Source organism: Poecilia mexicana, unplaced genomic scaffold, assembly GCF_051168715.1.
Source record: "Poecilia mexicana isolate PSO_F unplaced genomic scaffold, ASM5116871v1 scaffold_13, whole genome shotgun sequence".
NCBI classification, from domain to species: Eukaryota; Metazoa; Chordata; class Actinopteri; order Cyprinodontiformes; family Poeciliidae; genus Poecilia; species Poecilia mexicana.
In genome coordinates, this window is record NW_028263382.1 from 17,658,220 (window position 1) to 17,676,455 (window position 18,236).

The window sequence follows — 18,236 nt, forward strand, 5'->3', positions numbered from 1 at the left end:
TCACTCCAGCATGGTGCCTTAGGCTTCTCCCAATTCTCGTCTTCTTCATCTGCTTTGTCACATACTACTACTCCTACGCCGTACCCCGGAGGTAATTCAACACACACTGAAGTCGTACAGTCTGCATGCTGCCCATTTCTGGTAAAACCGTCATCTCACGAGGCCTGAAGTGACATTGCCGAGTCACTTCAGGTTAAGAAACCATCCCACAGTTTGAGCATTCAGCATTTTTTTTTTTTTTTGGCAAAATGAAACCTCATATATACCCACTCCTGCACTTTTTTTCAGTGGTCTGGAAACTATTACTGGCACACATTTTCTTTGGGTTTTCAACATCAGTTTTTTAGTGGTGGTATTTGTGTTTTTCAGTTATGGCGGTCCCAGTAAGACTCTGAGCAGTAGCAAGTCACTGTGTGGAGGCTGGCTTACTCAACAAAAATGGGAGAGCCTTAACTTTAAGTGAGTAATGGCATTTTTGTGTTTTCTGCACCATTCCTTCTCCTCCCCCTCAATCCCTCACTCACTCAATTACAGGAACAAATGGGTGGCATATTTGGGAAGAACCGGAGCAAAGCACACCCTTAAGGAATGAGTTTCCACCCAGACAGGCTTTATATCAGCTTTCATTTCCTCAAGTCGAATGCATCCAGGAAGTAATTTGAGAGTGAATGAATAAGACAAAAAAAAAAAAAAAAAAACTCTTCCATGAATGTGCTCTTGATAAACTCTTTGGAAAGAGACAAAGCCATGGTTTGATGAGGAATCCTTGCTTGATGTCATCAACCCCCTTCTTATTCATTCTTTTCAATAATATCAAGGGATTGCTGGTATTTCTGTCGGCTCTCAGAAAATATAGATATGGTGACTATCTGTGAAGTGATCCGACCAGTGCTTGTTTGCCCAGTGGGTTTTTATTTATTTCGAATAGACCAAAAGTAAAAAACAAAAAAAAAAACAATGGAAAAAAATTTCCACTGTTTTCCAGTTGAAGCAGTTCAAATTGAGGATCTCTGCAAAGGCATGCAATTAGTTTAAGATTATCTGCCCATTGTTTCTATGTTTTTACACTCATGAGAAGGTTTTCCTGGCAATCACAGAGACATTTCACTAATTAGACCTCTCATACAGAGGCCTGTGCAGATGTCCTGCAGGGAGGCAGCTCCCTTATGTGGGTAATAAATGTCTGGGAGACTCTCTGTCAAAGACAGCAGATCATAAAGTGCTGCAGTGTGATGCCAGTGAATGCGGGAAAGAATTTGTTTTACGTATTACAGTCTGCCACATTAGTTTCACTCCACAGGCTGTGTTAATGTTTTTTTTTTTCTCCCGCTTTTCCCTCTCCTCAGCAGAGACCGTCAGTGAAGCAATTTAAAGAGGGAAAAATTGCTGTTGAATGACATCATGTAAATTGCTGATCATCTCATGAGTCTGGTTAATGTTAAGAATGGTTATAAGAACATTTGAGCAGGTTCAGGTAAATGATTAGGGTTGGTTTTCATGTGCCGGTCTGACTGTCATGTTGTGGTTAAGTCTACCCTAATTGAAAACTAGAACACAAGCACATCTAGGCAATCAATACTGTGCAATATACCATGTGACATGCATAGTATGCATGTCTCAAAAATTACGGTATTGCATAAAAAACCCCCAATAAAAATACTGTTTTCTTTCCGTCTTGCATCTCAGAAAGGGAAGTGGTCATTTTATAGAGATTCAATACTCAGAGTAGAATATTTCAAGCTTTATTTGTTTCCAATTCTAATAAATTTGGCTTACAGGTAAAAGCCCACATTTCAGTGTCTCAGCAAATTAGAATATCACAAAAAACGTGTTTTAAGCTCAATGCCAGGCTTCTGACAGGTGGTATGTACAATTTTGTAGCTCAGTACTTGCCTGGGTTTCCTCTTGCATCAATTACTGCATCCATAACTTGTGGCACAGAGCTGATCAGGCTGTGGTACTGTGTAAGTGTAATGGAAGCCCAGATTGCTTCGATAGCTGCCATCAGGTCATATGCCTTGTTGGGTCTTAACAACCCATAGATTTTCTGTGGGGTTAAAGGTCAGGAAAGTTTTCTGACCAGTCAAGAACAGGAACACCATGGTTATTTAAGAAGATTTTGGCACCGTACGCAGTGGTCATGTGCTGATTCCTGCTGGAAAATAACATCAGCATCTCCATGGAGAGTGAAGCATGACGTGCTCTTGAATTTCCTGGTAGACGGCTGCATCAACTGTGGACTTCAGAAAACACAAGTCGACCAACACCGGCAGACGACATGGCACCCTGAATCATCGCTGACTGTGGGAACTTCACATTCTACTTCAAGCAACATGAGCATCTCTCATGAGAGTTATTGGAGTATCTCTACTCTTCCTCCTTGATTTCTAAACAAAATGCTGAATTGACTTTTATCTGAAAACAGAACTCTTAACTATGAAGCAACAGTCTGGTTCCTTTTTTCTTTATGCCTCTGAAGTTGACTCTGGTTCAGGAGTGACTTGACTTTTTTTTTTATTTTATTTTTAGTATTCGTATGAGTCTTGGCTCTTCTGGAATGGATTTTGCTTGACACTCCTCTCAAAGCTGCAGTCCTTCTTGTTTCCGGTGCACCACAACTTTTCCTTACACTGAATTTTCTGTTAATATGCTTGTACACACAACTCTGAACAACCAGCTTCTTCAACAGTGACCTTTTGTGACTTACCCCCCTCCTTGTTAAGGGTGTTGGCGACCTTCCTCTGGACATCTGTCAAGCCAGCAATCTTATGCAAGATTGTGTAGCCCACTGACACAGAGTGAAACCTTTTTAAAGGCTCAGGAAATATTTGCAGATGATTTTGAGTTGATTAGGTATTTAGGGTGTCTCATTGGGTGTTTCCATTAATAACTTTTTTCAGTGTTCACATTTTCCAAGATGCTGAATTTTTGGTTGTCATTTTCTGTGAGCCGTGATCATCAAAATTACAAAAAAAAAAAAAAAAAAAAAAAAAAATGCTTGGAATATATCTCTTTCTATGTAATGAGTTTCACTTTCTGAGATTGCTGGCGAGATTATTACACTTTTATACAATATTATTTTTTTAAAGATGCATATGAATATTTTTTCCCATTTTCATATTCTCTTCATTTTTCTATTGTATTGTCATATGGATTTTGCAAAGCAGTTCTTTTCTGTTGGTGTGCTGCTGCTGGAAACCGATTTTTCCCCGAGGATCCTTCACGAGGGATTAAAGTAGTTCTGTCTAATCTAATAGCAGTAAATTGTGTCGTCACGAACGTTATGGAACTTTTCAAAAAATTCAAACAATCTTTTTAAGCGGGGCTCATGTACTGTAATATAAATTATTTAAATGCTGAAGCCTGGAAGAGTTGTTTCATGCTGTAATTTCTGCCCTGTGCTTCTCACGCAGCATCAGCAGGCAGACGCAGCTTTTTCTGAAACTGAAGGATTTCTTCTGGCGGGAGCATCTGTCCAAGCTGCCTTTACCTTATGGCATTAAAGGCAGTGGTATGTACTTTGCACTGCTCTTCTTTCCTCTGGCCTTTCAGCTCAGGTCCTCTCACATCATCCTCATGATGATCATGTTCATAAATATTTCTCGTTAGTAGTTGCTGGAAATGATTTGGCCGAACTTGGTGTTACGGTCACTGACCTCTAGGGGCTCTCTTCATGAGAGAGCTCTCTTGTTTTGTGTTTCAGTTTTCCCTGGCTTTTAGAAAGAATCAGAAATTAGGTGTTTTCAACTTTTTAGATATGAAATTAAGTAAATATATTTTGTAAATTAGTGATCTACTTGTGGAAAAACAGCGTAGTTGAGAGTGTTGCCTGGCAGCAGACCCAGTGACAGCTCAGGAATGTTGTCTCTCCGGCTTTATCTGCTCTTATTTTGTCCGGATAATTCATCAAACTCGATTTCACTTCCTGTGATCCTGTTTTGTATTCAGCAGCCAAAAGTCATTCTACTCAACTAGAGCCCAAGTAACATAACTTTAAATTATTTGAACATGATGCTTCCACAGACATTTTAAATCTGGGGGCTGAAGAAGTAGGGATTGTAACTTTTCAGTTTGAGAAAACCATGTATTTTATTTCCACTTCAGTTATAAACCACTTCATGTTGAACCATCTATCCTGTATCAAGCCAGATCAAAAGTGCAGAAGTGTTTGGTTTTAATGTGAACAAGCGTGACAAAGTTCAAAAGATATGAATGCTTTGGCAAGTAATGTTAGTTGGCTTTTACATGCTTTGTTTAAATTTGGATGACAGATTTAACACTCCTGGTGCAGGCTTCCGTCTTCTTTGCAGATGGTGTGTGTGTGTGTGTGTGTTTGTTTGTGTGTGTGCACATGATTGCTGGAATCGTGACACAAGTAGATCATTAATAATTTATCTCTTAATTTACAGAACCTCATCTGATCAATGTACAGTGTTGTTTTGAGGTTTTGGAACTGTAAAACGCTTTCATTGTGTAACTTTTCTTTCTTCTTTCCAAGAGTTGCTGCTACTCAAAGTTCTTGCTGTTTCTTCCAATTACGATGTGCCAGCCAAAATTGAAAAGTAAGTAATCTCAGAAAATGCTAAGGTTAATTTTCTATAGTTGCTCCCAGCACTCTGTGGATATTTTAGGTATTAAAATTTATGTTTTGGTTATAAAATCATTTTCTGACAGATTCCAAGAAACTATACATTTTTTGCCAGTTGCCAATTTATGTGGTAGATGTACTGCTTTAAGAGCCCTATTGTTTCCAATTTGCAGACACAGAAAAGCTGTTAACCACCGAACGTGTCCGTTTTGAAACCAGATGTATTAATGTGCTATTTATCTCCTCAGCCTTGAGTGCAGAACCTGCGCAGTTATCGGCAATGGATTTGTCATTAAAAACAGCTCCTTGGGAAGCATCATCAATAAGTACGATGTTGTCATTAGGTAAGCAAGGATCAAACTAATTAATCTTTCCTTAATGTATTCCTTTCTAGCTAAAAACTACAAACTGCTAGCCTGGGACACAAACTAATGGTGCCAAATTTCCATTGTATGCTCACTTTTAAAACATGAGAGTTCAAATATTTGCAAGACCATGACGATTGCCTCCATTTTCTTTCAAACATGCATAAAAGAGAGAATCAACAAAACAACATTCTATGTATGTTTTTGATGAGGGAATTAAAAAAAAGTCATTTTACATAATACCCACCAGCCCCTTAAGGAGTTCAGTGCCCCAGTGTGGTTAGACTGAACAAACTAGTCAAGTGTTTGAAAACAGCCTTTTTCTACAACTCAAACATAAAATGTTGAACCGAAATCCATTGATGACCTTTTATGTTCTCCATCACTCCCACTTGTGGCAAACGTTTTTGATGGACTGAAAATGAGGTGTAGAAATAACAAAGGTCTTCCCATAGAGAAAAGTATTGAAACTATTAAGCATTTTTATACTTCGACATGTTGCAGGATAGTTTAGAATTCAAAATGAAGAACTTTTTTGTCTTTTTTTTTCAGATCACTAAAGAAAAGAGAGAAGTTAAACTATTGAGTATAGGACTGTATTCAAACATGTTCCCACGTGATGCTGACAAAAACTCCCCTCTGATGGTGTAGACGTTCAGTTTCAAGATAAAGCCAAGGATTTGGTAAAATCAAAGAGACTTTGAACGCACATGTTCAGTCCAAGGCTGTAAAGTCAGATTTGCAGTCTTTATAAACTTGCTTTGAAAAGCAGATTTTGGCCTGCTCACGAGGCATTTGTCTCCCCTTACAGCCCCTTTCTACTCCTCCCTCACATCTTTCCTTTTTTCCAAGGAGCTAATGATTTCCCAGCCAAATAGACTAAGGTTATTGACACACAGGATCCAGTGCATGCCTGAGAGTTTGATGTCGTCATGCTGGTTTTGTGTGAAAACTCAGCTGGATAAAATCTGACTTTTGTTTCTTAAGCTTTCAAAGTGCAAACTATTTACCTAGCCAAACAATATCTGACTGAGCACCGATTGGTAGGGTTTTTACCACTGCTTGGATTTGAAAGATTTGTATGGCAAGAATGTCTTCAAACTGATAAAATGTGTCTACTGATTTTTCTTTTTTTTTTAAGGAAATGCCAACACCAAATACTAGTCATGATTTAAAGTGCATAGTGAAGTGTCTATATGTGTTGAATCATAAATTGCAGTTTTTGCTTTTAAAAATATTACTGCACAAGACATGTCGGTGTAAGTTTGCAAATCGGTAAGCCAATATGCCTGTCCTCAGAAATCACATTAAGGTTTACAATAGACTTGTTTCCTTGGTGACAGATTTGTCACTAAAAATATGAGGGCATAATAATCTTTCCTTCTATCCTCATATCCAACCAGTTTCACTTCATATTTTTGAGATTGGGTGACAGACCTAATGAATCTAACATTTAAAACTCAAACATGTCTTTCTCCAACAATATTTTCAAGCTCCTCATTGAAGGACCCCTATAGAGGATGCTAATTGTTGCTTCTTCAATCTTGGGGACTGTTTAAATTAGCATTTGATCATTTTATCAATTGCTCCCCTTATTGTTTGAATCTAAATGGATCAGTAAGCTAAGATCTTTACCTTTTTTAAAAAAAACTTTGGATTCTTCTTCAATATGACGGATTGAACCAGCACCCTCATTACTAAAAGCAAAGCCTCAAATTAATCTCACATCTCTCATTCCTGCCTGCTATCAACAAATACGGGCTCCCTGGATACCACTCTGCTTTTTTGCTCCATTGAGATACACAAACTCAGATTTCCAGCTGTTTTGCTGTGATCTGTTCCAGTGAACGATGCTAAAAGGTCGTGGCTTAAAGACATCAGCTGAGCCACATCATCAACAGTAACCAAAGACTGGACCCTGAGGATTCCAGTAAAACAGAAGCACACTGTTAAAAATTAACTAACCCATCGAATCAAACTGACCTTTGGCAGTCAACTGACCCATCAAATCAAACAGACCTTTGGCTGTCAATGTTTTGAAAATGGTGGCGATCAGAGACCATTTCAAGAAAAAAAATCAAGAGGATTGCTTGTAGATCGATACCCGTGTCTGGTAGCTAGTGGACATAAAGTTGCATAAACTGGAGGTGGTTGCCAGTCTAGTCCATGAAAAACTATGCACACACACACTTTGATCTGAGAACAATATGGACCAGTAAATTAACCTAACATGGGTATTTTGGATGGTGGGAGAAACTTTGAGTATCCAGAGAAAACCCAGACATGCACAGGGAAAACATACAAACTCCATGGAGAGAGTCATGGTCAGATATTTAAGCCCAGAAGCTTGTCTTGCTGAGAAGTAACAGTGCAAACTATCATGTTCCAACAGTATTTCATTGTTTATAAATGGTTGTTTTTAAACAATAAAACTTCAGAATACATAATTAAAACTCTCAAGTGAGTTTTCAAGTAGCTATGTTTGGCCTGCCATAATGAGTGCGAACATTTTGTAGCAGTAAACCCCATGCAGAGCTTTGCCTACAGCTTTCAGTTGAACGTGGCATGAGCAGTTCTTGAATGGAAGTGTTGGAGTCCAAAGGTGTTGTCATCGCATTGGAAGTGAAAACGAGGGTGTATATTGAGACGGAAGGAAAACGGAATGAATCCAAAGGAAAGCCATGCCTTACAAAAATGAAGCCGATTAAAGAAATGCAAGTGCATTATTCAAAGAACATTTCTGACTAAAGATTTTTATTCAAATCCTAAATTCTTCCGTGCTTTAGGTTGAATGATGCTCCTGTAAGAGGCTATGAGGAGGATGTGGGAAACAAGACCACCATGAGGTTCTTCTACCCTGAGTCCGCCTCCTATAACCCTGCGCTGCATAACGACCCGGACACACTCATGGTCCTAGTGCCTTTCAAACAACAAGACCTACGCTGGCTCAAAGAGATAATCTATAATGAAAAAAGGGTAAGGAATGTGTGTATGTTTGTGTGTGAGAGCACGCACATTCTCCCACACTTGCATTTTAACTCTATTCAACTTTCCCCTCTGTCTAAAAAAAAAAACAAAAAAAAAAACAGTCCCTCCAGTCCTTCCATATGTGGAAGAAGTACTTAATAGGGTAAACTTGGACAAAGCCACTGCTATTCAAAGTTAATGGTGTTTCCATCACAGACATCCTTCACTCGGTTGCTCCCGGCATCTCCGGCCTCCTACCGCTAATAGTTGCAGGGTCATTACCTGCTAATTTGCACATCGATTCAGTGGCCTGCAGACATTAGGTTCAGTTGCATCTCAGTTTGCGTGCATTAAATGCTTCTACCAAGCGAATAGATGTCGTATTTATGCTTATTAATCTTTCTGTTGCTTTTGCTTTCATAATGTCCTGTTTTTTGTTTTGTTTTTTCTCTCCCTCTTCCTCTCTCTATGTTGCCCTCAAAGGTTAGGAAAGGTTTCTGGAAGCCCCCGCCCCAAATCTGGTTGGGTGATGTAAGTAAAATCCGAGTGCTGGATCCCTATTTTCTGCACCAAACGGCAGATAAACTTCTCAAGATTCTTTCTCAAAAGGGAAAACAGGTGAGGGGTTTCTTTTACCTAAACGTTTATAGTACCGTGGGTATTATGAACTTATATTTAAAGCCTTTAGTTAAAATATTATTTAGGTTTATTTATTCATTTGACTGTTGCATTATCTTTTGGTCAAATTTGACTAGTTTTGTCATTTGACCAGACTAAAAACCTCCCAAAACTATTTATTTATTTAGGTCTAAAATTTTCATTCCATTTCCTCAAAACACACAAAATTGGAAATATTAAAAACATTTTTGTTTGACTTTTATACGCAGAGGTACATCCTGATTGATTTTTCCAGCAACATGCAAATGGTGGCTCAAGGGAATCCATCTTTGCTTATGTTACTGCAGATACAGGCACCTGCTAGTCTTATGGACTAATCCCAAAAAAGTAAAAGTCCCAGACTAGTTTTCTAGAAGCTTTTAAGTTTGTGTTTTGCATTAATTAATATCCAATTATTATTGATAGGTTTTTATCAACAAGCTGTTACGAGGTATGATCACCTCGTAATTAGTAGTAAAAAAAAGTAGTAAAAAAATACACTTTCTTGCTCTTACACGTTGATATGTTGAAATTACTACTATATAAATAGATCTCTACCGTCTGTTTTGAGGGAAACCTGCTCTGCTTGCAAGCAAGTATTTATGAGCACCATTTGATGGCTGTGCTGTGGCTCAGCTGCATCCTAAACTCCAGTTTTCCCACAAGAACTTTCTTTCTTTTTGCTTCTTTTTTGTTTTCCGCTTGCTCATCACTGTTTCCCACATGAATGTTAAGGAGGTTGGATGGATTATCCCACAGATTAGCCACAGTTCCTCCAGTAATTTGTCTTTAACTCTGTGTATACGTCAGATTGAAACACAAGTTGCTTGACATTTTGGCTATATATTTAAAGTTGAAGTTTTGTATTTATAAATACAGTACAACATGGTGAAGATTACCTTCTGCTTGTCATTAGTGCCTCCTGCTTTTGGGGCTACACAGTAAAACCATGCCTAATTCAGTTTCATAGCAAGATTTTTGTATAGATTTTAACCAGATGCTTCTGTTTTTAACAGTTTCTTCCAGTGCCAAGCCTATGTAGTCTCTTTATTTTATTATTTTGTGGTAAATCTCCTTATTTGGGGCCAATTTTTCCCCAGATCTATGTGTTCGAACTGATTAATGGTATAAAAAATAAACAAAATAACTATCAAAACAAATACAAGTAGAAAGATTAACTGCACGGTTATGAAAGAGCAACTGTTGTGCAAAGCTTATTGATCGGATTTGGAAATCCTCGGCCTTAAGCTGGATTTCATTACACATATTTGGACTGAATTCTCTTGTTTTTTCCTTTCACAACTACTTTGCTTCGTCATGCTCGTTCGCCTTGATTTGGTCCTGCTTATCCCCTCTGTTCTGGATCTTTCCTGTTGAACAGTGACTGGGGGATGTTACTCTTTTGGGCTGCAACACAAACACCAAACACAAGTGGTTGGTGCATGAGAGGAGTGAGCAGTGGGAAGATGGGGATCCTACAGGCAGTCAGCGGGCTCACCCAACAGGAGCCCTGCAACATCTGCTCAGACTGTACGGGAAGGGCCAGAGTGAGGAATGTGGGCAGGAAGAATGAGTTGAAAGATGCTGGTTTAAAGTGTTTGGAATGGGAGGGACTTGAGTCTAAACTAAGGTTTTGAATTTTACATAACACATTTTTAAATTTTTTTTTTTTGCAGAATCTGTGATTAATTTAGTCTTTTTTCTTGTGCGTCTGTGCCAAATGGAAAGGAAGTTTCTGGTGTGTTGAAGCCTCACGTGTTACTATTTTTTCCCCCACTTTATCTGTTGCGACATTCACACACCACCACTATTCCAAACCTAATCTCAAGAGAGGGACACGTTTTAGCCCACACACACACACACACCCCCACACACACACACACACACACACACACACACGCAACAAAGAGAACTGATGTTGACACACGCGATCCACTTAGAAACAGGTTGGCTCTGTGACTTGTTGTCGTTGCTGTTGCACACTCCACTGATTCCAAAGTGGAGGTTTTAACCACAAAGGTCTGTTCAGGTTGACGTGTTAACAAAAGTTATCAAAAGCTTTTAAAAGTTTGATAAAGGCTGTATTGGCAACATCTTTCTGTGAAAGTTTTGAAATAATCTGGTCACTAGCAGGACTCTGACTGAATTACCTTTTCAGTGTGTAGTGAAGTTCTCCATTTGCTTCGGGTGCGATGCACCAGAGATGGCCCCTGTCCTGGATCTAAACGTTGCCGGACAAGGGCCTTGAGTGCTGGCTTTGAGGATCCTGATTAACCCAAATATGGGAGGTAAAATTCTGGTTTGAAACAAATCATTCCTTGATGCATTCTTGTTGAATCCTCCCTTTAAAATAATAGACAAGGTATTTATTAAAATAAGCAATTCATTGAATCCTGTATGTTTATTTTTTATTTTTTTCCTTCTTTTTATAACTTATGTAGTGACACAAATGAATCGACTTCCTTTGTGTTTTGTTTCTGCTTGTTTCTTGTGGTTTTGCAGTTTTGGTTGAAATGCTGTCTATGCCATCTATCATGTGGTTGTGTTTTTATTGGTCTGTTAGTGATGCATTTCATCCCCTTATGACTTTTGGTCATTTTACATAAAGTTTTCAACACGATACCATCTTAAACATACGCAGTTCTTTCTCCAAAGCAGATCACCAGTCAAGAGAAATTGCAAAAATAAGAATATTGTTTTAAATTGGAATATGCCAGAATTTAATAGATCTCTATGTGGTCATTTGAAGCTGAAATAACATGAATAAGTTGTGTAGTGCTATCATAGGATGTTTGTTTAGTTTTTTTCTTGTAAGGCAAAATACATGAAGGTGAATGTTCTGTTGCTTGTTTTCTTATGCATTTTTTGTGCGTGTAAAAGTTTTTTTCTACTCCGTAAAAGTCGTCTTTTGTCTCTTCTTTCTATTTTTTTTGACGCTCACGTTTTTGGTTGCCTCTACAACTTTCAGTTCCAGAATTGTTTACCCTGCTGGCGGTGATACAAACCCAAAGCATGATTAAACCACTCCTGTTTAATAGTTGAGGAGTTGGTACCAGAAAGCTGTAAAATGTGCATACTGGTTTTAAACAGTCCATTTCTTTGCATTTGTCTGTTCCAAGAAGTTAAACTGTCTTGCCGCCTTCTGTCGTGGATTAATACGTCTCCTGTTTTTATGAAACGTCGCCTCACTTTACCTCACTAAGCAAGCATCTTGTTTATAATATTTATTAATGATTTGAATATTTTGCTGATGTCAAGCAACCTTTATTCCTTGTGAATAATGTTGCCTTATCTTTTTAGCTTAACAGCCTCTCCATGCTGTAAAAGTTATATGATTTTATAGGCATTCCTATTAAAAATACTGGCACTAGGGAGAAGTAGCAGCTAATTTTAGGTGTTTGAAAGATTGTCAACAAGCCTGGAGGAATGTTGTGATCGCTTTGAAAACTTTACAAGAAAGTCTATCTCCAGAGGTTTATAAATAAATAAATAAGTAAATAAATAAATGAATAAAAAATAAGTGATCTCTTTTTGAGTTGGTTTTTGCTCTGATGACCTTGAGGTTTTGTGGTTGATCTAGGGCTGAATGCATAACAAGAAAGTTTAGAAACATTTCCTAAAGCTTTTTCACTGACAAATATAGGTTCAATTGGCCTTTTTAAGTAATTCAGTGTAATGTCCGGACTGCCGATGTGTCCAGGGTGTATTCCACTCTCGCCCTGTGACTGCTGGACACCATCACCCCACGCAACCATGCAAAGACAAGTGTGCTAGGTAATGGTTGGATGAACATAATACCCAGCTATCTTTGTCTTCAAAAAATGTGCCAAAAAAGATACTACTGGTACTTCAAATGTTTATCCATAAACGGTAAACTGTGACTTTTGACCAGTTGCTGATGTGTGAAGTTCAGTGTATAGGTGTATAAGATTCACTTATTCAACAGCCAAAAATCCTATAAATGCCTAAATGAGTGTGTATGCTTAAAAAGTTAGCTTGGTCAGGATATCAGCTTTAGGGAGGGGGAAACATTCCACTGTAAAGACTGCTACGTGCATCAGCGAGGTCAGCAGGATAAAGCAACTTATTAGCAACCAAGTCCATTTTTAGAACCATTTGATAACAGAGGAAGCAGCAGAGGGAAGAGATACTACCGAACCAGTGCTGATCATGTCCTCCAAGAGGTAAAATGAGTGGGTGGAATATTCTTTGCTCTCCATGCAGAAATACTTATTCACCCGGCAGTGTCAGACTGACCTGCCCAAGAAACAAGAGTCATTCTGTCTTCAGTGTCTTTAGTTTTCTTTTTTTTTAAACTACATTTATAAAAATGATCCAGTCCAGTCAGATGATGATCTGCTTTACTTTATTTATCATATAATTGTGCTTTAATTGGTTTCGCTACCTGTGGATAAACATGACTGAACATCACCAGAGATTCGTCAGCCCTTCTTGAAGAGCTTTTTGAATCAGGCAAACGGATCCATGAATTCAAAAGCAGAAGCACCAGAAAGCTGCACAGTTTAATAATGTTTCACTAATTTCTGCTGAACAACAAATAAAAGTTGGGGGCGATGACTCTGTAAAAAAATTAAATGAAATAAAAGCTTGTCACTCCGTGTGTTTACGTCATAAACCAGTTTATTGTGGTTATAATGCACTTAATAGATCTAGGTGTAGCAGTTTTGATATAGCTCGTTCTTCAGATACTTTTCTGTAATTCCTGACAGTTATATTGACAGATCAGTTCAGTAATTTCGCCATTGCCACCACATATGGGCAAACATTCTGCTTGTTTAGTTCAACTTTTTGCCTCCTCTGGGAGTCGGCTGGTTCGTCGGCTGCTGGATTACTGTTGGGTTCAAACTTGGTGACGGTAAACCCGGCTCAGATAAGGCTGCCCCACCTCTCAAATCACTTATCTCCTGAGCCAGTTACTGTTGTTGTATTTTCTGTTGGTCCGCCTACCATCATGCCTTCTCTTTGCCTCAAGTATTTTAACGCAGAATCTGATCAACTCTGCATACGATTTGACCTTGTAAACGTCACTCATGAGTAGTTACTCTTATGACATCGGTCTTAGAAGGATTGCTGATGAAAATTATGCATAATGCATTTTTTTTTTTCCATTTTATGCCAATAGTCCTGTAGTGTCATTTATCTCAGAATGTTCTATACTGGATCCAAAACTTGAGATAAAGGGGGAAAAGAAAAAAAACACCTATATCTACCTCAAACACGGATCAGTTCAACCCCCTAAATTAAACAAAAACACTTTTTTTTTTTTTTTTGTTCTGACTGGAAATGTGGCAGTTTGCAGAGACACAAAACTGGACTTTGACCTCCAGCTGAGGTCAAATGGTCTCAGAGATAATTGTCAAAAGACTTTCTCTCTCTTTTGACAAGATAATCTGTGTTTTGTAAAATAACTGTGGTATGTGTAAGGGTCATTTTGTTTGTCACCAAATTTGGATGTTCACCCGAAAGCTGCAAAAAATAGAACCTTGACAAGCTTAGCAAAGTCCCTAAGGATAGAAGGAAACATGGCAACATGTACAATATTTTCTGCCTTTTGTCTCCCTGACTTATTATTTCAGAGTGATTATTTTATAATGCAGACCTTGTTTTATTTTTGAAATCTGTATTTGGTTACTTAATTCTTGCACAGATCTGAAAGAGACAGATTTGAACAGACACGTTTCTGTACTTTTGGAAGTACCGCTAGCTGTTTTTGGTTTTTGTAGGGCGGGGGGTGGTTGCAAGCTGTCCTTCCTCTTAACAGTTGTTGTGACACAGTTTGACATGCTGGTTGAGTTATGTTGTAGACTTGCTCTGCAGCAACAGATTTAGCTGTGTGTCATTCTTAAAAGTATCAACTTCCAGTTTTATGTATTGTTCCTTTCAGACAGTGTTTATACTTGTAGTTCTGTTTTTCGTTTTCTTTACAGTTTTCTTTCACAACTATGGTTCTGTTGCACTTCTCGTATGACCAATTATGTCCAATGTGCAGTACTTTTGAAATATGTTTAATTACTAGCTTTTGGCAGTGGAACATTTATCTTGTGGAGCTGTTATTGAGCATTTGCATTCAGAGGGTTTTTAAAATGTTTTCGGTGGATGTGGTTCAGGACCACAAATCTATCTGGAATTGAGATACATATTTTGTAGACTAAAATAAACTGCACAGCGCCTTCAAAACTATTCATATCCCTTCAGCGTTGTTAAGCTATGTCACATTACACCCACACACTTGTACGTATTTTATTGGGATTTAATTCATTTGGATAATACAAAGTATGCATATTTGGGAAGCGGAGAGAAACCCTTTTTTTATTAAAGTGTTTATTTATATTCAGCCCCCCTGAATTAGTTTACAGCTATAAATCTTTCAGTTTTGTCTTAAACAGTTTTGTGCATTCAGAGTCTGACTTCTTTGCTCAAACACAGAATGAGAGGAGAATGTGTGTGAAACATACATTTTCAAGTCACGCCTTTTAGATTTTAATTTGGTGAGATGTTTGCAAAGGGCATATCATTTTTGTTTTACTTCACAATTTTGCTTTGTTTTGTGATAATCTGTCACATAAACATTAAAACACACTGAAGTTTACGGTTGTTGTGTGACAAAGCGGTGTAAAACCTTGGCAGCTATGAATTAGTGAGCAGCAGATTTGGGCTCAATAGTTTCAACCATTAAGTTAATTTGGTTGAATAATACATAAATGATAAACAATAAATAAATGAATAGATGTTTATTTTGAACCAGTATTTGTTTTGCGTATTTAACCATTTTTCTTAAGTCTCCTCTTTGGATCTTGTTTTACACAAAAGCCTCCAAGTTAAATAGAACAATGTCTCAGTTGGTGGTTTTAAGACTAGCATGTTGTCGTATTTGTCGCAGAGTTATGTACCAACATCTGTATTTAGCAATGTTTTTTAAAATGATTGAAAATCGGTTGAAAAAACTAAAAATATTTTTTAAAATATCTATCTAAAATTCTTAAAATTATGTTTTTATTTTGAATTCGGCACATTCCAAGGGTGATACTGGTGTGAAAGAAGCTCAGTGCATCAGCAAGTGTTTCTCTCTACTACCATCTAGTGGCAGATGAGTCATTGCTGAAATCCTGCTTGTAAATGGAAAACATGAATCATGCATGAAGCTTTTCAAAATACACAGCATCTCCTTGACTTTTCGCACGATGTTTTCTTTGCTCATTTATTTATTTTTTTTTAATTTCTTGTTATTGCTGATGTCAGAAAGGATCTGACCTAATATTGGGATATACCTTAGGAGTGACTGTTTGTTTGTTTTTCATCACTTACCATCTTCCCCCCTTTTCCTACAGATTTCTGTTCACCCTACTACTGGCATCCTTGCTGTCTATGTTGCGCTCAACTACTGTGATGTGGTCCACATCGCTGGATTTGGATATCCCAGTTCAAATAATCCACGGCAACCCATCCACTACTATGGACACGACACCATGAAATCCATGAAGGTGGGTGGCTGTCATGGTTTTGCATTTTAAATGTCTTCAGTTTATCTGTGTCTGTCTGAACCAACATCGTTTTCTTTGCTGTTACAGAATTCCTACCACGATCTCAACCATGAAGCCAAAGCCTTAAAAAAGCTGGAGGATTCAGGAGCCATTCTTTACTTACACCCACATTTATGATAACACTTTTCCAAGTAAAGTCCCATTTCTGATAACATTTATCACAAATATAGATCTTTGGATCTTAATTTGACAAAGTGCCTTTGGGAATCTTGAGTTTGCGCTCTAAATCTCTATGATACTTTGCCTCTTAAAGGTTTCACTCAGGCTCTGTATTTTGCATATTGTTTAACTTGCATGACAATCTTTAACTCTGGAAACAAATTCGCTGTGCAGGAGATCCTTGTGCCAGAACGTACAACGTTAATCTGTTGCATTTGTTTCTCCAGTTCTTGCAGTGGACCGGATTATTTCAGGCGGTATTGTTGGAAACAACCTTTGCAAACCTTTGTTATAATCATGCTCTGATTTGTTCTCCTAGTCTCACTATAAAGTTTAAAACTGTGTGAATCTGTTATTTCATTTTCTGAGAATGAAAATGAGTTTTTCAGTGTAACCGTGTGTCTGGAGTGTATGGGGATTCACGTTCAGTTATTTCTTTTGGTTAAACTGCTCACACTTGACAAAATTAACGTCACTTTTCTGTCCCATTACATCAATGGCTTATTTGTCATATGGTGATTCATTGTAATTTATTTAGTTCAGAGAAAATGGCTCCACTGGATTCTTTTTTCTTTTGTATGTACAAATTTTGTGCATTTGCAAATAAAAACCTGGTTGAATGAAATTCAGTTTTTTGTCACCGTTCTGATGTTTGTGATTTTTGACATTAATCGCGTTTATTGTTCAGGAAACGGCCACAGCTTAGTGAAGCACATTTGTGTTTGCCATAGGTTTTTTGCCAGTAGATGGCACAGTGGCTCTTCTGCATGTATTTGTATGACAAGCGACTGACGCAGAACAGCGAGGTACGTATTTTAGTCATGCAACAGCATCTAAAGTACTGATATTCCACATGTAGTGAAAACAAGTGGAGTTAAAGAGCACTTTTTTACACCCTGTAGGTTTTTATTTAAAAAACTGTAATCAAGATAAATCATAGTTTTTTTCTACACATGTGATATAGCTTGCACGACTTGTTTTCAGTGTGCTTGTTCCTAAACTGATACTTTTGATTCAGCTTTCAGTTTTCCTAAGTCACTTTATCAACTATATTTATTATGAATGACCTAAAATGTTTATCTGCCCTTGAAGGATTTTGCCAATTTGCATCAATTGGTTAAATCCACAGTTTGCAGAGGTCACAAGGGTCGACCCAAAAACAGAGAAGAGTACTGAAAGCTAACGGGGGGGGGGGGAAGACGCACCAGGGCAGAGTGAAGGTTGTCAAAAATAACTGAAGAAAATGTGAAACCACATTCAAGCTATAAGCATGTCTTCATACTAATTTAAATATCAAATCCAGCACCAAAGACCTTGTGAAAATGCTGGCTGGAGAGTGATATTATTCACAAACAAGTCCTGTCCATGAGCTGAGAAGCTCCTCTGCGAGGACCATTCCAAAAGCAACAAAAGCCAGGTTACCATTTAGCAAACATGCACAGACACTTTTTTACACCCTGTAGGGTGTAAAAAAAAGTTTAAAACTGTAGGGTGTAAAAAACTGGAAACCAAAGTGTTTCACCAGAATACCCATCGTTACATTTGTTGGGAAAAGAAAAGAGGGAAAAGCTTGCAAGCCTGGGAACACCATTCCAACTGTGAGTTAATGTTAGCATGGGTTAGAGCAACATGTCTGTCTTTTGCTTTAGGAGGAACTGATATCATTCACTAAAAAGATGGCATGATAATTAAAGTACATAAGGAAACAGATCAACACATCAGTCAGGAAATTAAAATGGGATCCGATGGTGTCACTGATTCATCTGTCCTTTTTATATAGCCAAATTATTTAAGGAAACTAATTTAGCTTATGGAAAATAAAGTCAATGTTCTGTCTGACCTATTACCAGAGAGAGGGAAGAAAAAAAAAAGTACTTTTTTTTTTAAATATAGTGTACGTAAATATCTGGTTTCAGTTGTGTGACAACTGTTGCACTT

At 37.8% G+C, this 18,236-nt stretch overlaps 1 protein-coding gene across 1 annotated transcript in view; it reads left to right on the top strand.

Annotated features, from left to right (window-relative positions):
• st3gal4 (ST3 beta-galactoside alpha-2,3-sialyltransferase 4) overlaps positions 1–16,927 on the top strand; it is a 28,550-nt gene extending 11,623 nt beyond the window's left edge. The window contains exons 3-11 of the mRNA XM_015012739.2: positions 10–91; positions 370–459; positions 3,414–3,511; positions 4,499–4,562; positions 4,837–4,932; positions 7,740–7,929; positions 8,404–8,538; positions 15,927–16,079; positions 16,167–16,927. Coding sequence (XP_014868225.1) covers positions 10–91; positions 370–459; positions 3,414–3,511; positions 4,499–4,562; positions 4,837–4,932; positions 7,740–7,929; positions 8,404–8,538; positions 15,927–16,079; positions 16,167–16,256 — 998 coding nt within the window. The 3' untranslated portion in view covers positions 16,257–16,927. The remainder of the gene's footprint in view (positions 1–9; positions 92–369; positions 460–3,413; positions 3,512–4,498; positions 4,563–4,836; positions 4,933–7,739; positions 7,930–8,403; positions 8,539–15,926; positions 16,080–16,166) is intronic.
• The last annotated feature ends 1,309 nt before the right edge of the window (positions 16,928–18,236 follow it).